Source organism: Stenella coeruleoalba (assembly GCF_951394435.1).
Source record: "Stenella coeruleoalba genome assembly, chromosome: 1".
NCBI lineage: Eukaryota > Metazoa > Chordata > Mammalia > Artiodactyla > Delphinidae > Stenella > Stenella coeruleoalba.
In genome coordinates, this window is record NC_137169.1 from 152,375,874 (window position 1) to 152,402,738 (window position 26,865).

Genomic DNA, 26,865 nt, shown 5'->3' on the forward strand with positions numbered 1-26,865 from the left:
GCGGGGTGATGCCAAGGAGGGAGGGGGCACGGAGACAGCGCCGACTTCTCCAGCTGCTCTTCGCTTTCAAGTAAAAATGCGAGGGGACGACTCGGAGCCCGGCTGAGGGAAGGCTGCGGAAGGCAGGTCCGCCGCTCGGCCACCGCTGGCCTAGGCGCGCGGGGAGGGGCGGCGGTCGGACTCGCAGCCCTCTGCCTCCTCACTGCGCCAACCTGCAGGCGCGCGCCGCCCCTCCCCCCTCCCGCCGCCCCTCCCACTCCCACTCCCCCGCCCCCTCCCGCCGCACTCAGCCGGGGGCCGGCGTGCTGAGCGCCCACCCGGGACCGCAGCCGCCCGCACCTTGCGCCTACGCCTAGCTCGCGGCCTCCCTCCTGCCCCATCTTTCTCCTCTCCCTCCTACCCTCCTTTCCTTCTCCTCCCCCTCCCTCCCCGTCCGCTTCACCCCGCCCTGCCCGCGCTCGGCTCCCCGCGCCCTGCCCGCGCCCGCTCGCTCCTCCCTCAGCCCCGGCCGGCTTCTCGCACGCCCATCCCGAGCTCGCTGCGCGCCGGCCGCCGCCTGGTCATGTCAGCATGGAGATCCGGCAGCACGAGTGGCTCTCGGCCTCCCCCCACGAGGGCTTTGAGCAGATGAGGCTGAAAAGCCGCCCCAAGGAGCCCTCGCCGAGCCTGACCCGAGTGGGCGCGAACTTCTACAGCAGCGTCAAGCAGCAGGACTACAGCGCCAGCGTCTGGCTCCGGAGGAAAGACAAGCTGGAGCACGTAAGCGCGGCTCGCTCCCCCAACCGCGGCCCTGCACCTGCCACACGCGCGCCCCTGGGCCGGGCGCGGTGACCCCGCCGGCGGCCCGGCTTGGGGCCGGGGCGTCCGGGTCCTACGCCCGTCCGGGGCCTCTCCGGCACTTTCCTGCCGGGAAGGAGCGGGCTGCGGAGAGGGGAGGGGCGGGGCGGGGTTGTTCCCTTACGCACTGCCTGGCCCCGCACACCTCGACCTCTCCGGGCTTCCACTGCGGGCGGGGGGGGGGGGGTCGTTCGCAGTGCGTTTGTGGGGTGAGCAATAAGGGGAACTGCCCCAGCGTGGCTCCAAGGAGCCGGTGTTGCACGGTAGTGGGCTTCAGAGGGGCGTTTGCTCGCGTCTTTGGGGCTATTTTACCCGGTCCAGAACTAACATGAACAAATCCGTAAAGTTGTCGCCGCTGGCATCCAGCCTGTGTCCGCGCAAGATCCATTCGAGTTTTCTGCAGCGTATCCTCTGGGATGAGCAGGTGGCGGTCCTCTCTACTTGCGCCCAGCTAGGGAGGGGTTTGCACATTGCAAGGAGAAACAGAGAAAGGAAGAGCAGGTCGCCCTGCTCCCGGGACTCGCCGCTGGAGGGTGGGGGCTGGCGAGCGGGGACCCCGTCTCCCAAAGAGTGCGTGTTTCGCCGGAAACGTTATTGGCGCTGGGGCCGAGCCCCTAGGCTCGCCATTCAGGAGAGAAAAAGTCCCTGTAAAACGGCGTTTAGTGGATTCACAGTATCAAATCTAACCCATCAGCATCTCCTTAACCAAATGTTAACATGAAACTAAGAGAGTTATCTCGAGGGCAGCACAGCTGGCTACAGAGAAAATGCCGTTTCTTTCCGCGGAGCTGCATAATCCAAATTGAGTCTGTTAATGGAATGTGGAGGTTTCCTTGTATTTGGGTCACATCGCCAATTATGATAGAAAGAACTTCTGGAACTCACACATCTACCGCCGCAAGGACCTACCCCTCCCCCGTCTCCTCCGCCCCCCACCCCCTACTCCGCGCGCTTCTCTTCTCTTGGGCATTTCAGCAGCAACTAGCTTCCCAGGAGGAAGAGGGCAAAGGAGTATTTCTCTTACCCAGTCTGAAAGGAAGGTCTTTGCCTTTTCTTTTAGGGCCTGATCAAGTCCGAAAGTGCAGGTTTAAAGATTTGAATTGGGGTGCATGCTGTCTTGTGTGTAGAGACAATATCAAATGGATGCCTCAGATCCTTAAGACTATGGAAGTAACTGAAGGAGATTTCTAGGATGCAAGTTGTTTGAAAGGCAGCAGTATCTGTTTAAAAATGCAAGCTCCACAATTAGCGAAGGAACCTGTGGTTATTAAAGAGGGGCAAATAGCATCTTCCTGTAATTTGGATCCTGATGTCGTTTTATGAGTACTAGGGAGAATGGTCTGCCCTTAGGATGGTGATAGAGTATGTCTTCATTTCAGTGTCACTCTGAATATGTGTTCATTTGCAGCTTGTGCTTTTAGCTGGTCTAGTTCCTTTATTTTCTTACTGAAAATCAATACTGCCACCTTTTACGACTATGTCTCCTTGAGTCACAGACATTGCACACATTATACTTAAATGGTTTCTCACTTTTAGATTTTCACTGAAAGTATTAAGTCATACAGGGTGGGCCACGGCAGCCTCACCTTTGTGGATGAGTATAGGATGCTCAGTGCCTGCTGAGGGTTAGAGACCAAGGAAAGTGAGATCTGGTTGTTTGCACATAAGGATCTATGCTTTCTTCTTCACTCAGATGCTCCAAAATAGAACCTTGTACTTATTTTTTGAAAAATTACCTCTTTTGTTATTTAAATCAAAGTAACAGTTTTGTTTGCTTTCTCAAATACATATCATGAAACATATTCTGTTCTGATATTTTCCTGTACACTTGCTTTCAGTTAGAAAGGGGGCTTTGCTTCCAGTGACATTTTTTTGTGATATTCTCTTGCCCCTTTGAAACATCTACAAACACTTTAGTGAAATAATATTTATGAAAGTGCTATGGAAAATTAAATTAGCATAACAATGTAATTTTATTTTCATTCAAGCTCATCTGTCCTATGTTGTCTACACTACGATGTTTCAAGTAGTTTGATGTTAATTTCTAATTAGATATTTAAAATCTAAAAACCCATAACAAATATAACCCAGTATGTTATTGCCACACAAAGCATGAAAATATAATGTTGACTTTATGATAGACAACATTCTGAACACATGTGACACCTTCAGATTTAGATGTTGCAGAGATTAGGATGAGTGTATCATGTGAAATTCAAAGGTGATATATGGTAGTTTGACCCCTTTGATCTGTCTAATCAAATGGATGACTACCATTTTTATTATGTTAAAAAATGAATAATTATAATGGAGATCATATGCATGAGAACAGCCTACTGTTATTTTGCTCATGCTTTAAAAGCCAATCCAGTATTAAGGCCATAAATAAATTATGGCTTCAAATGGTACGCATATTCAGTCATCCCAATAACGGAGTGTGGGCTCTGTCCAGACTTCAGAGGCATTGCTTAATCTGAAAGTCAATAACACAATGTAAAGTGACAGCTAGAGAATATATTTCCAATCAATTTGCTAAAAATGAGAATAGTTTACCTCTCCTTTTCTAGTTTAAAGGCTGCAGGACAAATCCCCAGATTGGACCAGAGAAAAGTGACAGAAATTGAATGATTAAGGATTGGAATACATTCAACCCATCTTTAAATTTTTTTTAACATCTTTATTGGAGTATAATCGCTTTACAATGGTGTGTTAGTTTCTGCTTTACAACAAAATGAATCAGTTATATATATATACATATGTTTCCATATCTCTTCCCTCTTGTGTCTCCCTCCCTCCCACCCTCCCTATCCCACCCCTCTAGGTGGTCACAAAGCCCCGAGCTGATCTCCCTGTGCTATGCGGCTGCTTCCCACTAGCTATCTACCTTATGTTTGGTAGTGTATATATGTCCATGCCACTCTCTCACTTTGTCACTGCTTACCCTTCCCCCTCCCCATATCCTCAAGTCCATTCTCTAGTAGGTCTCCTGTTGTTGGTTGATTGATACTTAAGATGAATACCCATTAAGAATAAATGTATGTGAGGGAATTCTCCCATTCTTAAGTCATGATTAGAAGATACAAGGAAGTTATGTTTATACCGTGAATTCTAGATTTTGAACTCTACTTGTAAATTTCTGGAAAAAGTAAAATTTCTGGGCCCTGCGTAGAATGTTGTCTTATTAGCTGCAAATAGTGTCTTGGTTCTTAGAATCTTTCGCCTCCTGTTCAGCCTCATAACGCCAATGGCTTTAGAAGGCATTAGGTTTGGGAAACAATGGAAGTCTTATTCTCTGTAGGATCCCATATTTACTTTAGGTATAATGTAAAAGTGAAGGTTATGATCTAGCAAAGAAGAGGAGCATGGGGCCACTTTTTCAACTCTAACCCACTCTGCTCTGTCAGCCCTCCCTGGGGCTGGATCACTTTGAGAGTCACCATTTAATACAGTTTGGCTATCCCAGAGGACGGTGTAACATTAGGCTGGTGTCCTTTGGTGGTATATGCCTTGATTGACTTTTTTTTTTTTTCCACAAAGTTAGAGAGTTGCAGTGGCTACTCCGCTAAGTCGCCTGGCCTGATGTCAGTTGTGTGTGTAGAAGTTCCTGATGCTGTTTATGGAGATGGGGGTGTCTTATTTTCTCTCCTGCGTGTTCAGTTAGCTTTTGCCACAGTGTGGTTAAGAGTGGGGCTCTGGTTAGATAGGCCTGGGCGAAGGACCCACAGTCACCAGGATGTACATTCACAGTCCTCCATAAGGAGTTGCAGGTTTACTGGGTGATTCAAGGAGACAGTCCATGCCTATACTCCAGTGATGCACAATCCCCTTATGGCAGGGGCTCAGTAAGTACTACAAAATAAATTTTTCTTCACTCTTCTCACTTGTGCAGGTTGGCAGGTGTCTTAGTTCAATCTGCTGTAACAGACTGGGTGGCTTTTAAACATTTATTTCTCACAGTTCTGGAAGCTGGGAAGTCCAAGATCAAGGCACAGGCAGATTTGGTGTCTGGTAGGGCCTGCTTCCTGGTTCATAGATAGCCGTCTTTTTGCTGAGTCCTCACGTGGTGGTGGTGGTGGTGGTGGTGGTGGTGGTGATGGTGATGGGGGAGCTCTCTGAAGACTATCTTGTTCATGTGGACTCCAGCCTTATTACCTGATCACCTCTCAAAGGCCCCACCTCCAAATGCCAGCCTATTGAGTATTGGATTTCAACACGTGAATTCGGCTGGGGTGGAGGGGGGCATAAGCATCCAGATATCCAATCCATAGCAGCAGGATATTTTCCACATCTTAGTTGCCTGGCCTGCTGGGAGCTCCATCCTGATACTTGGTTTCATGATTGTCAAGTCAGCTGAAGGGAAGCTGGTGAATCATGTGATGCCTTTCAGTACTTCTACCCAGAAGTGGTGCATCTATTTGACTCATGATAGTTGGCCAAAGAAAGTTTCCTGGCCAAGGCTTTCTTGAAAGGGGTGAGGAAGGTGCATTCAACCAAGACCCAAAAGAAGGAGAAAGAGAACATCCATGACTAGCTCATAAGGATGACCATGAGACATAAAACTCTTAGCACAGCATATGGCCCGTGCTCAGTGCTCAACACACAATACCTATAGGTATAATTGCTGCTCAGCTGTTGCCTGGATGAGCCTGCACTCTCCACCCAAAGAGCTTCCAGATTTCATATTTGAGATCAGCCTGCCGGAATTATAGTTCTGGACCCAGAAGTGTATGGGTCCTTTTGTCAGCAAGGCCAGGTCACCATTCCTGGCCTGTTAAGTTGCCTCTTTGCCTGACTTCTGGTCCATTTTCTGGGGGCTTCTTTCCTGGGCCAGTGGGCCCCTGTTTGTTCCCTGCCTGGCCATTCTGAGGCTGACTTTTGTTCTCACTCTGTCTGTGGGCTCTGCTAGTGGAGACCAACTCCTTGCCCTGTCCCCAACTTCTGCTTTCCTTCCCAGCTTTGCGCTGGTGGTGATATTTATCTGCATGGTGGCTCAGAAAGCCTATTTAAAATGGAAAGAGAAAGCAGAAGAGAGAAACTGTAAAGAGTAGAAGACAGAATCCTTAATGTGCACACTTGTAGTGAGCCCTAGTGTCTTGCTTGGTTTAGTAAGTGCCTCACTAAAAAAAAAAAAAATTGTCTTCTCTAAGTGTGAATTTTCACACTTAAATAGAGTTTATGTTACCAGTGAATAGTAGATAAATGCCAAGTGCACACTTGCCTCCTGGAATAAATTATTCACATGATGAGCAAAGAAGAATAAATGGATTGGAGCAAACTTGGTCACCGTGGTCTAGGCTCATATTATGTAATGTTATTTATGTCCCACAGAGCAGATTCATGAAAGTAATTATACTCCACAGAGCAGATCAGTAAAGCACCAAAAGACAAAGTTCAACCTAAGGGAATGCATCTTTAAAATGTACCATTAAAAATCAACCAACTAACCAACGAAACAAACAAATGAACAAGGAGAAAATATCCTTTTTTATGTTTATGTATTTTTGGCCAGACTGGATAATTTTAGTCTGGCAAACATTTAAGAACATTAACATTTACCAGGATTATTTACTGTGACTTTAGATAAACAGAATAGGCTGAGGCAGAATTCTCTGCCTCTCTAACCCATGCGTCAAGAAATGAAAGTCTAGATGTCTCTTGAGTGTGTTCTAATGCATCAGTGTTGTGTCCATTATTGTATTTGTCATTACTTTAGATGGCATATATTTATTCTACTAATGGACAGTGGGTTGACACTTCAGTTTGTTTTGAAGAAACTTTGACTTCTTTGAACTCTGTTGGGTATGGCTTATTGAGTTATTTTAACATAATCACTGTCAGTGATATATTAAATATATTTAACTTGAGAAGCTCAAGACTACTGAAGCTAAGATTCCTTTTTTCTTCCCTTCTTACATGTAATAGCCATTACCTATTTCCTCTGGCTAGTTTCTCTGAAAGTTTTCACTTCTCCTCACAGATTTCTGTATCTGTCTCAGGTTTAAGCCTATGTAACAGTTTCCAGTTCTTCTGTTCTGGCTCTAAAGGTCAAGAAATCTGATGAATCTTTTGAATTTCTGGAACAAGACAGTAACTATAATATGTTATGTTCTTGTACTGAATTGACTGATAGATGGCATAGTTAGGCAGAGAGAGAATTTGTGGTAAAGTAGCAACCCAGAGATGTTGCTTCAAGTGTATGTGTTGGGGACATTTAAAGTTACTGATTGTCTCAAATTCATACCTACAGAAATTGTGCTGTGAGAGTACAACATAAATGTTGAGTTACAGTTGAAATGCCACACAGTGGTTGTGAAGAGACAGACCTTTTTACCAAAAACGTATGTTTAAATTTTTCTCAGAAACAGAGACAAAAGAGCCCAGTTTCTAAAATCACAAATCAAGCTGTTAAGCAGGGCTTATGAAGCAGAATGAAGAACATGGGAAACTTTCCCAGGTGTACTTATGTACTTTGGAAAATCTCACTGATGCCGAACATATGAAGTGGGCCCAAGCTGGACTACCTGACTGGGTATCATGGGACTGGATGTCATGGCAATTGGGTGATAAATATGGTTTTTTATCCTCTAGAGTAGATGGTGAAACTTGTGAACATATTCTTTTTCTGAATTGAGCTATAATTGTGCTCCTGCCAATAAGTTGTTAGGGCTCTTACAGTTATAACATGAGGAATTAAATTGAGAAAATGGGACTCATTGAAGTAAAGAAAGCGCTAACTGACACACTCATCATCAACAGATATTTATTTAGAGTGACTTTTATGTGAAAGACACTTTGTTAGGAGATTATGAGGACTTTCATTCAACAAGCATTTATGTGATGTATACTGTGTTCCAAACAGTAGAGAGTATACAAAGACCAAAGCAAGTCTTTGCCCTCTCTCAAGATGCTTACAATTTTATAAATGTAGTTATAATATGATTACAGTGTTATGAATAATACAGAAAAATACAAAGTAGCATAAAACCCTGTCTTCAAAGGACTTGTTTAGACAAGGATAAAATAGGTAATGAATCCTGTCGTATATTGATTACATATTGTAACAAAGTTAAATTTATTCCAGTAATACAAAGTTGATATAAAATTCAAAAGTCAGTGTAATTTATCACATTAACAGAATGAAAGTAAACCCATATCTCAATAAATGAAGTAAAAGTGTTTGATGAAATTCTATACTTAGACATGATAAAATTCTCAACAAACTGGAAATAAAAGGAAACTTCATTATTCTGATAAAGAGTTTCTTTAAAAAGAATCATAGTTAATGGTGAAATATTTAAAAATATCTCCCTGGATAGTGAGGCATAGATGTCCGTCATCATCACTTCTGTTCACCATTGTACAGGAGGTCATAACCAATGCAGTAAGGCAAGAGTAAGAATTCAAAGGAAATAGTAAAATTGTCATTAGCAGATGACATTATTTTGTACATCTGAACAACATAAACTACAGATAATACTTAATGAATTAATAATGTCACTGGATTTATCATAGCCACTGGATACAAAGTTACTATACAAAATTAAATTATGAAAAAACAATTCCAAAATAAAACTAAAACCTGTTACCATCTACATTAGCATAAAAATATCAAATACTTAAGGAGATTGATAAGACTTCTTTTTAATTTTCTCCCAGATTGATCTATAGAGTAGATACAATTCCAATTAAAATCCCAACAAGTTTGTATATGTTGAAAAGTGATTCTAAAATTTGTATGAAAATGCAAAAGGCCAAGAATAGAGAAGACAATCTTGATGAAGAACAACTTAGTCGACTGTTTCCAGATAGCAAATCTAGATTAATTAAAGCAATGTGGTATCGGTGTAAGGATAATTGAATAGATCAATCAACAGAAAGTGCAGAAACAGACCTGTGTATATGTTATTATTGACAGGTTCTTGATTTATGACAAAAGTGACAGGCACAGAAGTGCACTGGGAAAAAGATGGTCTTTTGAAAAAATGGTGTTGAGTCAGTTGTATATCTGTATTAAAAAAATGTGGTTTCTCTTTCACGCTGTACACAAAGGTGTTCACAGAAAGCTTCACCCTAGGCAAAGTTTTGTACTGGGTCTTAGGAGCCTAGGAAGAAGAGCTGCTGGATATAGGACTGGCCTGAACCAAGGCTTTTGAGTGGAATTTGGTCAACAAAAACCTGTTTGGAAGACCAGTGGGTGAACAAGTATGACTAGAGGGCAGGGTTTGTTTAAGTGAGCGTTGCGTGTGAAAACACCCGCAGTGGTAGATTAGGACGAGACCACGGAGGACTTGAGGATTTGAATTGTAATAATGCTGATGATGTTCAGCTTTATTCTGTAAGCAAACAGGAGGTATTTCAGTAGGCACTTCAGTTAGCAAGTCTGGGTTTCAGAAAACCTGCTGGTGGCTCGCAGTGTTGAGGAAGAAGAGCCTGACTGGCCGGGGGGGGACCAGTGTAAATTCTCTTTCAGTGGTAGGGATAGGAAATAACAAAAGAGTATGGTGAAAAGTAGAAAAATCGAGGAACAGATGTAAGAAATATTGTGAAATGAGAGTTCATGGGGGGAGTTCCTTGGTGGTCTAGTGGTTAGGATTTGGTACTTTCACTACTGTGGCCCAGGTTCAATCCTGGTTGGGGAACTGAGATCCCACAAGTCGTGTCACATGCCCCCCCCCCCCCGAAAAAAAAAAAACCTGCTACTCCAGTAAACACACGAATGAAACAGCCTTATTAAAAAAGAAAAAAGAGTTCATGGGACTTGGTGCTTGACTGAATGTGGGGAGTCTGAGAAAGCTCATCCATTCAGCAAATATTTATTGAGTGCCAGCATGTCCCAGGAATTGTGATTGGCGTGATGGGTACAAGGATGAACAGGGAAAATTCCAGAGATGCCTTGAGAGTTGGAATTCTGCCTTACTCATCTTTGTATCTTGGACACAAGCCACTGTTATTGTCTTGATCCATATTATCAATATTATTATGATCATAATTAACTAACAGTCTAATTTCTGCTCTCTGCAAGGAGCTGAGCTTAAGGCTTGAGAAAATTCAAATGTCTGTGATTGGGCCTTTGACATCAGGTTGCATATGGTCTAGTTCTCCAGAACTCAGCTTAAATGTTTTCACTTCTAAACCTAAAATCTGGTTAAATACCCCTTTTATGTTGTCCCATAACATCATGGGCAAGCATCTGTTATAGCACTTAATACACTGTTTTTTAAAATTGCCTGATTAATTGTCTATCTTTTGACCTCATTGGAAAAGCTTGAGGACAACAGTGGTTTCTTATTTATAACAATGTACCCTTAATGCCCAGCACAGTGCCTGGTAGACATCCAATACTGACTGACTTGACTGTTGAAACAATGAATGAATGAATATGTTGCATTTAGTTGTCCTGTGTCCTTACTCAGCCTCTGGTCTGTGATAGTTTCTCAGGCTTTCCTCATTTTTTATGGCCTTGACAGTTTTTGTTTTCAGCCTAATTGAGGTATAATTGACTAATAAAATTGTAAGGTATTTAAAGGTTTCCTGCCATTGAGTTAATGAAAACATCCATCACCTCATATATTTATTTTTTTGTGTGTGTGTGTGAGAACATTTAAGTTCTATTCTGTAAGCGAAAGTTCAATTATATCACAGTATTGTCATTGGTAATCACTATGTTTATATTGATCTTCAGACCTTATTCATCTTATAACTGAAAGTTTACACTTTTACCAACCTTTCCATATTTTCCCCATTCCGCAGGCCTTGGCAACCACTTTTTTACTCTCTGAGTATATGAGTTTTGAGTGTTTTTTTTTTTTTAGCTTTTACGTATAAGTGATATCATGTAGTATTTGTCTTTCTCTGGCTTACCTTACTTAGCATAATTCCCTCAAGTTCCTCCATATTGTTGCAAATGAAAGGATTTCCTTTTTACTCATGGCTGAATAATATTCTATATATTTGTATATCACATCTTATGTATTCATTCATCTGCTTATGGACGCTTAGGTTCTTTTCACATCATGGCTATTGGAATTAATGCTGCAGCGATCATGGAAGTGCAGATATCTCTTCAATATCCTGTTTTCATTCCCTTTGGGTAAATACTCAGAAGTGAGATTGCTAGATCATACGGTAGTTGCATTTTTAACTTTCTGAGGAGTTTGCATACTGTTTCCCATAGAGGCTGTACCAATTTATATTCCCACCAATAGTGCTGTAGTATTTCCTTTTCTCCGTATGTTTACTAGCACTTGTTATTTGTTGTCTTTTTTATTATAGTCATTCTAACAGGTGTTAGGTGATATCCCATTCTGGTTTTAATCTGCATTTCCCTGATGATTAGTGATGTTGAGCATATTTTCATTTATCTTTTGGCCATCTGTATGTCTTCTTAGGAAAAATGTCTATTCAGATACTCTGCCCATTTTTTAAAGAGTTGTTTGTTCTTTGCTGTTGAGTTGTATGAATTCTTTGGTTATTAACTCTTTATCAGATATATGATTTGCAAATATTTTCTCCCATTTGGTAGGTTGCTTTTTCATTTTGTTGATGGTTTCCTTGCCGTGCAGAAGCTTTTTAGTTTGATGTAGTCCCACTTGTTTATTTCTGCTTTTGATGCCTTTGCCTTTGATGTCAAATTGAAAACATTATCACCAAGACAGATGTCGTGGAGCTTACAGCCTATGTTTTCTTCTAGAAGTTTTATGATTTCAGGTTTTGCATTCAAATCTTTAATCCATTTTCAATTATTTTTGTGTATAGTGGTCCAGTTTCATTCTTTTGCATGTGGCTGGCCAATTTCCCTAACACCATTTATTGAAGAGACTGTACTTTCCCCAGTGTACAGTCTTGGCTTCTTTGTCTTAAATTAACTGACCACATATGCATGGGTTTATTTCTGGGCTCTCTGTTCTGTTCTGTTGATCTATGTGTCCGCTTTTATGCCAACACCATACTGTTTTGGTTAGTATAGCTTTGTAAAATAATTTGAAATCAGGGAGTGTGCTCTTTCTTTCTCAAATTGATTTGGCTATTTGGGGTCTTCTGTGGTTCCTTATGCATTTTAGGATTCTTCTCTTTGAAAAATGCTATTGGAATTTTGATAGGGATTGCTTTGAATCTGTAGATTTCTTTGAGTTGAGTGGACATTTTAACAATGTTAATTCTTCCAATCTATGAGCATGGAATAGCTTTCCATTTACTTGTGTCTTCTTCAATTTCTTTCAACAGTGTCTTATAGATTTCAGTGTATAGGTGTTTCACCTCCTTGGTTAAATTTATTCCTAGGTATTTTATTCTTTTGGCTGTGATTATAAATGAGATTGTTCTCTTAATTTCTCTTTCTGTTAGCTCATTGTTACTGTATATAAACATAACAGATTTTTGTTTGTTGATTTTGTACCCTGCAACTTAACTGTATTTGTTTATTTCTAACAGTTTTTTGGTGGAGTCCCTGTAGTTTTCTATATATAATATCATGTCATCTGCAGATAGAGACAATTTTACTTCTTCCTTTCCAATATAGATGCATTTTATTTCTTTTTCCTGCCTAATTGCTGTGGCTAGGACTTCCAATACTGTTTTGAATAAAAGTGCTGAGAGTGGCCATCCTTGTTTCTATTCCTGTTCCTGCTCTTAGAAGAAAGAGCAATTCTAATTTTATTTATTTTAGTTCTCTACCTTTTTTCTTGGTAAGTCTGCCTAAAGATTTGTCTATTTTGTTTATCTTTTCAAAAAACCAGCTCTTAGTTTCTTTGATCTTTTCTATTGTCTTTTTAGTGTCTATTTCATTTGTTTCCATTCTGTTATTTGTTATCTCCTTTCTTCTATTAACTTTGGATTCAGTTCCTTTTCTAGTTCCTTGAGGAGTAAAGTTAGGTTGTTTATTTGAGATCTTTCTTCTTTTTTAATGTAGACATTTACTGTTATGAACTTCCTTCTAAAACTGCTTTTGCTGCATCGCATAAGCTTTGATATGTTGTATTTCCTTTTCATGTGTCTCAATATAGTTTGATTTCCTTTTTTCAAAAAAATTTATTTTATATTAGAGCATAGTTGATTAACAATGTTGTGTTAATTTCAGGTGTATAGCAAAGTGATTCAGTTATACATGTATCTATTCTTTTTCAAATTCTTTTCCCATTTAGGTTATTACAGAATACTGAGCAGTGTTCCCTGTGCTATACAGTAGGTCCTTGTTGGTTATCTATTTTAAATATAGTAGTGAGTACACGTCAATCCCGAACTCCCAATCTATCCTTTCCCCCCACCAACCTTCCTCCCTGGTAACCATAACTTCCTTCTCTAAGTCTGTGAGTCTATTTCTGTTTTGTAAATAAGTTCATTTGTATCATTTTTTTTAGATCCTGCATATAAGCGATGTCATATGATATTTGTCTTTCTCTGACTTGCTTCACTTAGTATGATAATCTCCAGTTCCGTCCATGTTGCTGCAGATGGCATTATTTCATTCTTTTTAAAGGCTGAGTAATATTCCATTGTGTATATGTACCACATCTTCATCCATTCATCTTTTGATGGCTATTGTAAACAGCACTGCAATGAGTATTGGGGTGCATGTATCCTTTTAAACCATGTTTTCCTCTGGATATATGCCCAGGAGTGGGATTGCTGTATCATATGGTAGCTCTATTTTTAGTTTTTTAAGGAACCTCCATACTGTTCTCCATAGTGGCTGTACCAATTTACATTGCCACCAACAGTGTAGGAGGGTTCCTTTTTCTCCACACCTCTTCAACATTTATTGTTTGTAGACTTTTGGATGATGGCCATTCTAACTGGTGTGAGGTGATATCTCATTGTAGTTTTGATTTGCATTTCTCCAGTAATTAGTGATATTGAGCATCTTTTCGTGTACCTCTTGGCCGTCTGTATGTCTTCTTTGGAGAAATACCTATTTAGGTCTTCTGCCCATTTATTTATTTATTTTTGAGCCACATGAGCTGTTTGTAAATTCTGGAGACTAATCCACTATCAGTTTCATCTTTTGCAGAATATTTTCTCCCATTCTGTGGATTGTCTTTCGTTTTGTCTGTGGTTTCCTTTGCTTTGAAAAAGCTTTTGCATTTAATTAGGTTCCATTTGTTTATTTTTGTTTTTATTTCCATTACTCTAGGAAGTGGATTGAAGAAGGTATTGCTGCGATTTATGTCAAAGAGGGTTCTATGTTTTCCTTTAAGAGTTTTATAGTATCCGGTGTTACTTTTAGGTCTGTAATCCATTTGGAGTTTATTTTGTGTATGGTGTTAAAGAATGTTCTAATTTCATTTTTTCACATGTGGCTGTCCAGTTTTCACAGCATCATTTATTGAAGAGACTGTTTTACCTCAGTTATATAGTCTTGCCTCCTTTATTGTAGATTAATTGGCCATAGGTGCCTGAGTTTATTTTTGGGCTTTCTATACTGTTACATTGATCTATATTTCTGTTCTTATGCCAGTATAATACTACTTTGATGACTGTAGCTTTGTAGTGTAGTCTGGAGTCAGGGAGCCTGATTCCTCCAGCTCCATTTTTCTTTCCCAAGATTGCTTTGGCTATTCATGGTCTTTTGTGTCTCTGTACAAATTTAAGATTTTATGTTTTAGTTCTGTGAAAAATGCCATTGGTAATTTGATAGGGATTGCATTGCATCTGTAGATTGCCTTGGGTAGTATAGTCATTTTGACAATATTGATTCTTCCAATCCAAGAATATGGTATATCTCTCCATCTGTTTGTGTCATCTTCCACCTTTTTCATCAGTGTCTTACAGTTTTCGGAGTATGGGTTGTTTGTCTCCTTAGGTAAGTTTATTCCTAGGTATTATATTATTTTTGATGTGATGGTAAATGGGATTGTTTCCTTAATTTCTCTTTCTGATCTTTCATTGTTGGTTTATAGAAATGCTACAGATATCCAGCAACTTTACCAAATTCATTGATGAACTCTTAATAGTTTTCTGGTGGCATCGTTAGGATTTTCTATGTATAGTATCATGTCATCTGCAAACAGTGACAGTGTTACTTCTTCTTTTCCAATTTGGGTTTCTTTTATTTCTTTTTTTTTTTTTGAATTTTATTTTATTTTTATACGGCTGGTTCTTATTAGCTATCTATTTTATACAAATTAGTGTATGTATGTCAATCCCAATCTCCCAATTCATCCCATGACCACCCCTCCCCTACCCCGCTTTCCCCCCTTGAGTCCATATGTTTTTCCTCTACATCTGTGTCTCTATTTCTGCCTTGCAAAGCAGTTCATCTCTACCATTTTTTAAGATTCCACATATGCGTTAATATACGATATTTGTATTTCCCTTTCTGACTTACTTCACTCTGTATGACAGTCTCTAGGTCCATCCACGTCTCTACAAATGACCCAATTTCGTTCCTTTTTATGGCTGCGTAATATTCCATTGTATATATGTACCACATCTTCTTTATCCATTTGTCTGTCGATTGGCGTTTAGGTTGCTTCCATGACCTGGCTATTGTAAATAGTGCTGCAGTGAACATTGGGGTGCATCTGTCTTTTTGAATTATGGTTTTCTCTGGGTATGTTCCTAGTAGTGAGATTACTGGGTCATATGGTAATTCTATTTTTAGTTTTTTAAGGAACCTCAGTACTGTTCTCCATAGTGGCTGTATCAACTTACATTCCCACCAACAGTGCAAGAGGGTTCCCTTTTCTACATACCCTCTCCAGCATTTGTTGTTTGTAGATTTCTGATTATGTACATTCTAACCGGTGTGAGGTGATACCTGATTGTAGTTTTGACTTGCATTTCTCTAATAATTAGTGATGTTGGACATCTTTTCATGTGCCTCTTGGCCATCTGTATGTCTGCTTTGGAGAAATGTCTACTTAGGTCTTCCACCCATTTTTGGATTGGATTGTTTGTTGGTTTGATATTGAGCTGCATGAGCTGTTTATATATTTTGGAGAGTAATCCATTGTCTGTTGATTCGTTTGCAAATATTTTCTCCCATTTTGAGGGTTGTCTTTTCGTCTTGTTTATAGCTTCCTTTGCTGTGCAAAAGCTTTTAAGATTCATTAGGTCCCATTTGTTTATTTTTGTTTTCATTTCCATTACTCTAGGAGGTGGATCAAAAAAGAACTTGCTGTGTTATGTCAAAGAGTGTTCTTCCTATGTTTTCCTCTAAGAGTTTTATAGTGTCTGGTCTTACATTTAGTCTGTAATCCATTTTGAGTTTATTTTTGTGTATGGTGTTAGGGAGTGTTCTAATTTCATTCCTTTACATGTAGCTGTCCAGTTTTCCGAGCACCACTTATTGAAGAGACTGTCTTTTCTCCATGGTATATCCTTGTCTCCTTTATCATAGATTAGTTGACCAGAGGTGTGTGGGTTTACCTCTGGGCTTTCTATCATGTTCCATTGATCTGTATTTCTGTTTTTGTGCCAGTAGCATATTATCTTGATTACTGTACCTTTGTAGTATAGTCTGAAGTCAGGGAGTCTGATTCCTGTAGCTCTGTTTTTTTCCCTCAAGATTGCTTTGGCTATTCAGTGTCTTTTGTGTCCCCATACAAATTTTAAGATTTCTTCTTCTAGTTCGGTAAAAAATGCCATTGGTAATTTGATAGGGATTGCATTGAATCTGTACATTTCCTTGGGCAGTATAGTCACTTTCACAATATTGATTCTTCCAATCCAGGAACATAGTATATCTCTCCAACTGTTTGTATCATCTTTAATTTCTTTCAGCAGTGTCTTATAGTTTGCTGCATACAGGTCTCTTGTCTCCCTAGGTAGATATATTCCTAGGTATTTTATTCTATTTGTTGCAGTGGTAAATGGGAGTGTTTTCTTAATTTCTCTTTCCGATTTTTCATCATTAGTGTATAGGAATGCAAGAGATTTCTGTGCATTAATTTTGTATCCTGCGACTTTACCAAATTCATTGATTAGCTCTAGTAGTTTTCTGGTGGCATCTTTAGGATTATCTATGTATAGTATCATGTCATCTGCAGTGACAGTTTTACTTCTTCTTTTCCAATTTGTGTTCTTTTTATTTATTTTTCTTTTCTGATTGCCGTGGCTAGGACTTCCAAAACTATGTTGAATAATAGTGGTGAGAATGGACATCCTTGTCTTGTTCCTGATCTTAGAGGAAATGCTTTCAGTTTTTCACCATTGAGAACGATGTTTGCTGTGGATTTGTCATATATGGCCTTTATTATGTTGAGGTAGGTTCCCTCTGTGCCCACTTTCTGGATAGTTTTTTTTTATCATAAATGGGTGTTGAATTTTGTCAGAAGCTTTTTCTGCATCTATGGAGATGATCATATGGTTTTTCTTCTTCAATTTGTTAATATGGTGTATCAGATTGATTGATTTTGCATATACTGAAGAATCCTTGCATCCCTGGGATAAATCCCACTTGTTCCTGGTGTGTGATCTTTTTAATGTGTTGCTGGATTCTGTTTGCTAGTATTTTGTTGAGGATTTTTGCAACTATATTCATTAGTGATACTGGTCTATAATTTTCTTTTTCTGTAGTATCTCTGTCTGGTTTGGGTATCAGGGTGAGGGTGGCCTCATAGAATGAGTTTGGGAGTGTCCCTTCCTCTGCAGTTTTTTGGAAGAGGTTGAGAAGGATTGGTGTTAGCCCTTCTCTAAATGTTTGATAGAATTCACCTGTGTTTACTGTGATGTTGGACATATATTTGATTCTTAGTAAAGATTTCTTAAACTTAGTTTAAAAACATTTTTTTTTTTTTTTACTGTAAATACAGAAGTGAAGATGATGGCTTTCTTTTATAGTCACTAAAGAGGAACTATGTCTTTTATATTTGTCTTGGAAAATACTTCTCTGTAGTGTTCATAAAGTACTATATTCCTAGGAAAAGAAAAGAAAAAGAATTCACCTGTGAAGCCATTTGGTCCTAGACTTTTGTTTGTTGGAAGATTTTTAATCACAGTTTCATTACTTGTGATTGGTCTGTTCATATTATCTATTTCTTCCTGGTTCAGTCTTGGAAGGTTTTACCTTTCTATGAATTTGTACATTTCTTCCAGCTTGTCCATTTTATCAGCATATATTTGCTTGTAATAATTTCTTATGATCCTGTGTGTTTCTGTGGTGTCTGTTGTGACTTCTCCTTTTTTATTTCCAATTTTATTGATTTGAGTCATCTCCCTCTTTTTCTTGAGTCTGGCTAAAGGTTTATCAATTTTAGTTATCTTCTCAAAGAAGCACCTTTTAATTTTATTGCTCTTGTTTTTTGTTTCTATCTAATTTATTTCTGCTCTGATCTTTATGATTTCTTTCCTTGTACTAACTTTGGCTTTTGTTTGTTCTTCTTTCTCTAGTTCCTTTAGGTGTAAGGTTAGATTGTTTATTCCAGAGTTTTCTCATTTCTCTATGTAGGATTATATTGCTATAAACTTCCCTCTTAGAACTGCTTTTGCTGCATTCCATACATTTTGGATCATTGTGTTTTCATTGTAATTTGTCTCTAGGTATTTTTTGATTTCCTCTTTGATTTCTTCAGTTATCTGTTGGTTATTTAGTTATGTATTGTTTAGCCTCCATGTATTTGTGTTTTTTACATTTTTTCCTCTGTAATTTATTTCTAATCTCATAGTGTTGTGGTTGGAAAAGATGCTTGATATGATTTTAATTTTCTTAAATTTACCAAGGCTTGCATTGTTGCCCAGCATATTGTCAGTCCTGGTGAATGTTCCAAGTGCCCCTCAGAGGAATATGTATACTGCTGCTTTTGGATGGAATGCTCTATAAATATCCATTGTCTGGTCTAATGTGTCATTTAAAGCCTGTGTTTCCTTATTGATCTTCTATCTGTATAATCTGTCCATTGATGAAAGTAGAGCTTTAAAAGTCCCCCACTATTATTGTGTTACTGTTTATTTCTCCTTTTATAACTGTTAGTATTTGCCTTATATGTTGTGGTGCTCCTCTGTTGCCTGCATACATATTTACAATTGCTATATCTTCTACTTGGATTGATCCCTTGATCATTATATACTGTCCTTCTTTGTTTCTTATAACAGTCTTTATTTTGAAGTCTATTTTATATGATATGAGTATTGCTATTCTAGCTTTCTTTTGATTTCCATTTGCATGGAGTACCTTTTTCCATCCCCTAACTTTCAGTCTGTATGTGTCCCTAGATCTGAAGTGGGTCTCTTGCAGACAGAATATATACAGGTGTTGTTTTTGTATCCATTCCACCAGCCTATGTCTTTTGGTTGGAGCATTTAATCCATTTACATTTAAGGTAATTATTGATATGTATTTTCCTATTGCCAGTTTCTTAATTGTTTTAGTTTTTTTTTTCTTTTTTTTGCGGTACGCAGGCCTCTCACTGTTGTCGCCTCTCCTGCTGTGGAGCATAGGCTCCAGACACGCAGGCTCAGCGGCCATGGCTCACCGGCCCAGCCACTCCACGGCATGTGGGATCTTCCCGGACTGGGACATGAACCTGTGTCCCCTGCATCGACAGGTGGACTCTCAACCACTGCGCCACCAGGGAAGCCCTTTTGGATTTTTTTTTTTTGTAGGTCTTTTATCTTCCCTTCCTCTTTTGTTTTCTTCTCTTGTGATTTGATGTCTAACTTTAGTACTGTTTGTGGATTTCTTTTCCTTTTTTATGTGTGTATCTATTTTAGATTTTTGATTTGTGGTTACCAAGAGTTTTTGATATAGCAGTCTATCAAAGATTGTTTTAAGTTGCTGGTCTTTTAATTTTGAATGCATTTCCAGTATCCTGCATTTGTGCTCTTTTCTTCTCAGAATTGCTTGTTTTGATATCATATTTTTGTTCAGACAGTTTCCTACATTTACTTTATGTTTGCCTTAACCAGTGAGCTTTCCCACTTTTAATTTTCTTGTTTCTAGTTGCCTTTTCTTTTCCATTAGAGAAGTTCCTTTAGTATTTGTTGCAAAGCTGGCCTGGTGGTGGTGAATCTTCTTAGCTTTTGTTTGTCTGTAAAGCTTTTGATTCCTCTGTTGAATCTGAATGAAGGCCTTGTTGTGTAGAGTATTCTTGGTAGTAGCTTCTTCCCTTTTATCGCTTTAAATATATCATGCCACTCCCTTATGGCCTGGAGAGTTTCTGCTGAGAAATCACTGACAACCTTATGGCAGTTCCCTTCTATGTTATTTGTTGCTTTTCCCTTGTTGCTTTTAATAATCTTTCTGTGCCTTTAATTTTTGTCAATTTGATTACTGTGTGTCTTGATGTGTTCCCCCTTGCGTCTGTCCTACCTGGGACTCTCTGTGCCTCCTGGACTTGGGTGACTGGTTCCTTTCCCGTGTTAGGGAAGTTTTCAGCTATTATTTCTTCAAATATTTTCTCAGGTCCTTTATCTCTCTCTTCTCCTCCTGGGACCCCTATAATGTGAATGTTGGTGCATTTAATGTTGTCCCAGAGGTCTCTTAGACTCTCCTCATTTCTTTACATTCTTTTTTCTTTATTCTGTTCTGTGGCAGTGATTTCCACCATTCTGTCTTCCAGCTCAGTTATCTGTTCTTCTGCCTCAGTTACTCTACTATTGAATTCTTCTAGCTGTAGAAGAAAAAAACTGCATTTTTCATTTCAGGTAGTTTATTGTTCCTCTCTGTTTGTTCTTTTATTTCTCCCAGGTCTTTCCTAAACATTTCTTGTATGTTCTCAATCTGTGCCTCCATTCTTTTTCTGAGATCTTGGATTATCTCCACTATCATTACTCTGAATTCTTTTTCCTGTAGTTTGCCTATCTTCACTTCACTTAGTTATTTTTCTGGAGTTTTATCTTGTTCCTTCACCTGGGACATATTCCTCTGCTGTCTCATCTTGTCTAAATTTCTGTGATTGTGGTTTCCGTTCTGCAGGCTACAGCCTTGTTGTTCTTCTTGCTTCTGCTGTGTGTGCTCTGGTGGATGAGTTGTCTAAGAGGCTTTTTCAGGCTTCCTCGTGGGAGGGACTGGTAGCTGCCCACTGCTGGGTAGAGCTCCGTGTTGTCCCTCTGGTGGGCAGAGCTGTGCTCAGGAAGACTTTAAGCAGCCTTTCTGCTGGTGGGTGGGGGTGTGTTCCCTCCCTTTTGCTTGTTTGGCCTGCAGCATCCCAACACTGGAGCCTACAGGCTGTTGGGTGGGGCTACGTCTTGGGGGGAAATGGCAGCTTCCAAGAGGGCTCATGCTAATGAGTACTCATCAGAGCTGCAGCTGCTATTGTCTTTTTCCCCATAGTGAGCCATAGCAGCACCCCCCCGTCTCTGCAGGAGACCCTCCAATACTAGCATGTATGTCTGGCCCAGTCTCTTATGAGGTCACTGGTTTTCTCCCTGGGTACGGCTGTGCACTAGACCTTGTGTGCAACCTCCAGTAGTGGAGTTTCTGTTTACCCCAGTCCTGTGAAATTCCTGCAGTCAAACCCCACTGGCCTTCAAAGCCGGATTCTCTGGGGGCTCCTCCTCCTATTTCCAGACCCCCAGACTAGGAAGTCTGATGTGGGACTCAGGACTTTCACTCCTGTGGGAGAACTTCTGTGGTATAATTATTTTCCAGTTTGTGGTCACCCATCCAGTGGGTATGGGATTTGATTTTATCTTGATTGCAACCCTCCTACTGTGTTGTTATGGCTTCTTCTTTGTCTTTGGGTGTAGGTTATCTTTTTTTAGAAGGTTCCAGCGTTAATTTTTTTGTCTATGGTTGTTCAGCAGTTAGTTGTTAATTTGGTGTTTTTGTAAAAAGGAGTGAGCTTACCTCCTTCTACTCTGCCATCTTGCTGGCCTCTCAGGGATCTACTTAAAACAACTGCCTATGCAATGCCTGTGTGCATTTCCATTTCACTGAGAGGGCTATGGCAACAATCTTAAACAGAAAAATGAGAAACCTTGAGGGGCTCTTGCCTTATCCATTCTTCATGCTTCAGCAGTGGCTGCCGGTCCCCTTCAGCTCCCAGGACTCCACCTAGAGCCTCCAGGAACATTAGGCTCCTGTGGGCAGTGGCTGAGGCACCTGGCCATGGGGAATGCCACCTGTTATGCCTGCCAGTTGCTGGACCCACCATGTTCTCTTATTTCCTTTTTGATTTCTTCTTTGACCCATTGGTTATTCAGTGCTTTTTAAAAATCTTCACATATTTGTGAATTTTCCTGTTTTTTCCCTGTAATCAACTTCTAGCTTCATACCATTATGGTTGGAAAAGATGCTTGATATGATTTCAGTCTTAAGTTTATTGACTAGTTTTTTGGTCCAATGTATTATTTATCCTGGAGAAAGTGCGTGTGCACTTGAGAAGAATGTATATCTACTAATGTTTGATGGAATGTTCTGTAAATGTCTGTGAAGTCCATCTGCTCTGGTGCATAGTTTAAATTAAATAATTCCTTAATAACTTTCTGTCTGGATGATCTGTCCATTTTTGAAAGTGAGATATTGAAGTCCCTTAATATTATTGTTTTGATCTCCCCTCAGGTCTGTAAGTATTTGCTTTATATATTTAGGTGCTCCTATGCTGGGTTTGGAAATATTTACAAATGTTACACTCTCTTATTGGATTAACCCCTTTATTATTATATAATGACTTTTTTTTTGCTTCTTAATACAATCTTTGGCTGAAAATTTATTTTGATATAAATATAGCTACCCCTACTTTCTTTCAGTTTCTATTTGCATGGAATATGTTTTTCCATACCTTTACCTTCACCCTGTGTTTGTCCATACATCTGAAGTGAGTCTCTAGGCAGTATATCTCTTGCTTTTTGTATCCATTTAGTCACTCCATGTCTTTTCACTGGATAATTTATTCCATTTACATTTAAAGTATTATTGATAGATATGGATTTACTGGTGCAATTTTATTAATTGTTTTCTGATTGTTTTAAATTTCTTTCCTTCTTTTGCTTCTTCACTTGTGATTTATTCATTTTCAGTAATGGTAATGCTTAGATTTCTTTCTTGTGATCGTTGTGTATCTATTATATGTTTCTGCTTTGTGATTACCATGAGGAATATATGAAATATCTTATATTTATAATAGTCTATTTTAAACTGATTTCAGCTTAAGTTTGAACTCATACTAAAGCTCTGTGGTTTTACGTCCCCTGCAAGTTTTGTGTTTTTGATGCCACTATTTACTTTTTTTATCTTATGTATCCATTAATAAATTTTTGTAGTTATAGTTATTTTTGTTCTTTTTTTTTTTGTGGTATGCGGGCCTCTCTGTTGTGGCCTCACTGTTGTGGCCTCTCCTGTTGTGGAGCACAGGCTCTGGACGTGCAGGCTCAGCAGCCATGGCTCACAGGCCCAGCCGCTCCACGACATGCGGGATCCTCCCGGACCGGGGCACGAACCCGCGTCCCCTGCATTGGCAGGCGGACTCTCAAACACTGCGCCACCAGGGAAGCCCTCAGACTGCAGCTTTTAAGATATAAAAATTGGTCTCTTTCAGGGAAAGACTGGAAGATAGGTATTTCTCTCTGCTGCCTCTGCTCTGAGCCCTAGCCATAGTGAGTTCTCATTAGCCTGTTAAAAAGTGCTTTTGTGTTTGCTATAGCCTTGTGAGTCTCGTGGATGCAAGCCCTGTTGGCTTTCAGAGCTAGGTGTTTTGGGAGCTTGTCCCTCTGGTGTAAGTCTTAGAAGTTGGGGTGGTAGATGCTGGGTCCAAACCCTTCACTCCTCAGTTGAAGCTAGGAGTTGTGAGTTTCCTCCTGATTGATCAGTGTGCCTCAGACTTTCTTACCATTTCATAGTGGTTTTTATCTCATTTGCCCAGTGTGAAGGAGTTGCTCAGCTGTTTCTGGATTCTTTCAAAGGCAATTGTTCCATGTGTTGTAGCTGCAGATTTGGTGTGACAATTGGAGGAGGTGAGTTCAGGAGCCTCATATGTTGCCATCTAGGACTGGAACCCATGACCTTGACAGATTTAAGGAGCACTGCTCAGTTCTTTTGTAGAATGTCCCTCACTTTGGGTTTGTTTGATTTCTTTTTCTTGAACAGACTGATTATGGGTTTTTAGAAAGAATACTTCAGAGGTGAAATGCCTTTCTCATCATATCAAGGGGTATATGTTATCCACATGACATTACTGGTAACGTTAATTTTGATCACTTGGTTAAGGTAGTGCTTTCCTGGCTTCTCCACTGTAAAGTTATTGTTTTCCCCTTTCCACGCACTAATATTTGTAAGTGAGGCATTCAATGCCAGATCCCCATACTCAGCAACTCCTAGACTAGGGAGTAGCTGCATTTATTATTTGGAATTTTTCTGTAAGGAAGATGTATCTCTTCTCCTCCAATATTTATTGTTCGGCCACTTATTTTATCAGTAGATCTGTTGGATATTTATTTTATACTGTGGGTAGAATCCAATTCTATGTTTTTTATTTTATTCCATAAATTGTTCCTGCTTTGGCTCTTGGGAGCTCTTTAAGTTTGTCTCCTGTGTCCCTTGGAAATGTCCCTATCTTTATATTTTTTGAGTACTTCCCTTCTGGTACTACAAAATGCTACAAGCTTATCTTGTATTTTTCCTGTCTCTTCCTAATACATTCTTAAAGATATTTTTTCATATATATGTTTAAAAAGGAGATGTTTCATTTTTAGTTCCAACTAGGTTCACTCTTAAAAGGCTCTAATAAGAGAAATACTTAGTAGTTTTATATATAAGCGAAGTTCAAGACACATATTTTGATAAAGATGAACATCATCATTTGAAATATTCATCAAAGTCCTGAAATATCTTATTTATAACCCCACCCATAAATTCTCATTCAGATGATGGAAAGAAATCTTACACTAAGCAACTGATAGGGCACGCTGAGTGGTACAGTGACTTTATGTCATATCCTAATACTGTGTGTGATGTGTATGTGTGTATGTATGTGCACGCACACACACACACCCCTCTTTGTGTATACAGATATTCTCATTCTTTCTTTTTTCCAAGGTCAGTGGTCTGTTGTTGGAGAATCAAGTTCTGCACTTGGGCATCAATAACTCCTTCCCCTGGTTTCCAATTTGGCATTATTTTTCCAACTTGTTTTTTCATGCTTAGATACTGGACCTGTGTGTAGAAAAGGGGTCTTCCATTGTCAACTGTCGTGGTTCCCTATTTTCTGAGCCAAGATACAATCTTCTGAGATTTTAAATCCCCTTTGAAAATTTACTTGGAATCTTTTCAACATCAGCCCACACACACTAAGAAAACATCTCCAAGCAGAACCAAGAAAAGAATGGGCAAAAAGAAAAGGAAATATGGTGAGATAGGCATTGAAATGCTTGGTAATTGTAGCACTCCAAGGCAGACACACTTTTGGTGTGGTATCTCAGGAGTGTGAAAGTGTGAAGCATGTGCCTTTGTCTTTGGAGCCTCCCATCTCTCCTTTCAAGGTGAGTATTGCTCACTCTAGTCAGCCTGCATACCCGTGCTGCTCCTGACAAACCAGCAAGTAATTCCGCTTTCTCATCCTTCTAAGTTCCTATTTACACCACAAATGTAGGCATATTGGTTGCTTATTCATAAGGGTATCCCTGAAACCCCCAAATGAAATTATCATTATGGTTATAGCTTTTTCACTCTAGAAAATATTACGAAAAAGTGGAGTAACGGCAAGGTAACAATACCTAGGGCTTTGCTGAAAGTGGCTTGTGAAAGAAGTGCTTTACCATCACTTGGCCCATTTTCTTTAACAAAAACAAAGATCAATAGGGAGACCGTATATCTTCTGAGTGTAAAGGAGGAAGAAAGAAAAGTAGTTGCTCAGGGGCCATATGGAGCAGATGCAAATGAATTGGCGTTAATACTGATGGAGCATCAACAATGAGCAGTGTTCAGGCAGGCATTCAAAAAAGGCAAGCCCTTGCTCGCTATGACTTATATATAGTTGTCTTATTATATTAGGATAACTTTTTCTACTTAGATACTTCACTTTACCTAATTTTATATTGGGTTTAGAAAAACTGTCACAGAATTGGCATTCAGTTCAAGGGAAGAAAGTTGGTAGGTCTGGGTAGAATATCATGTGTTGAGGGGTTAGTAAGGCAGAAAAGTTTGCAGATTGAGATAAACTACTGGGGCTGGAAAACGTATTCACCTTAATTTAGTCTCTTATCTCTTTCCTTTTCTTAAAAATGGCAGTGCTTTTTTGTTTTTTTTTTTTGTGGTACGTGGGCCTCTCACTGTTGTGGCCTCTCCCGTTGTGGAGCACAGGCTCCGGACGCGCAGGCTCAGCGGCCATGGCTCACGGGCCCAGCTGCTCCGCGGCATGTGGGATCTTCCCGGACCAGGGCACAAACCTGTGTCCCCTGCATCGGCAGGTGGACTCTCAACCACTGCGCCACCAGGGAAGCCCACAGATGCTTCTTGAAGGCACAGAGCATGTGAAAATCTTGCCAAAGTGGCAATTTTTAAAGGGTCTCAGTGCTTCTGATTGGGAGCTTCAAATGATACATTTGGTTATTTTCATTTGTTCACATAATAAAAGGTTTGTGAGAATGAACCTATATTTCCTTTGCTTAGAAACCTACTATTGGTAACAAAATATTTGAATAGAATTGCTGGTCAACAGTTAAAGGAAATGGATTAAAAAATTCTTCATTGATAAGATTACTAAAAAGGAAAGTTAAGTGACTTTTATGGAGAGAGAATAATGACTCCTTATATTCATTCATGAAATTTAATTCCCACTACAATAAGTAGACCAGTATCTAATCTAGCACCTATTCTGGATCTCTTGCTTCCGTGTTTCTGCACTAACACGCAAGAAGATAAATGGGCTTTAGGATAACACTGTTGGATGGTTGGTTGTTTTATTAATCCCGAAAGACATTTCCTTTTTGGTATGAGCAGAGTAGGTTTCTAGTTACATTTAGAACTCTCTTGTTTCAGCCAGTGGACTTGTTTGAAAGAGAAAGAGACTTATTAATATGATCTTCGCCAGATACAATTCCAAGTAGCTGTCCAATTTCAGGAAGTTATTAGGTGAATGGATTTATTGTTGCATTAACATTTATTTCTATAACTCGGGGTAGGTATCAACAAGGTAGGGACAGTCACATGGATAA

At 39.6% G+C, this 26,865-nt stretch overlaps 1 protein-coding gene across 1 annotated transcript in view; it reads left to right on the forward strand.

The window, feature by feature from the left end:
* Positions 1–516: 516 nt before the first annotated feature.
* The window catches only part of PLD5 (phospholipase D family member 5), a gene marked incomplete at its 3' end in the record, with an annotated part of 495,790 nt that continues 469,441 nt past the window's right edge, over positions 517–26,865 (forward strand). Inside the window, exon 1 of the mRNA XM_079935705.1 lies at positions 517–759. Coding sequence (XP_079791831.1) covers positions 571–759 — 189 coding nt within the window. The 5' untranslated portion in view covers positions 517–570. The remainder of the gene's footprint in view (positions 760–26,865) is intronic.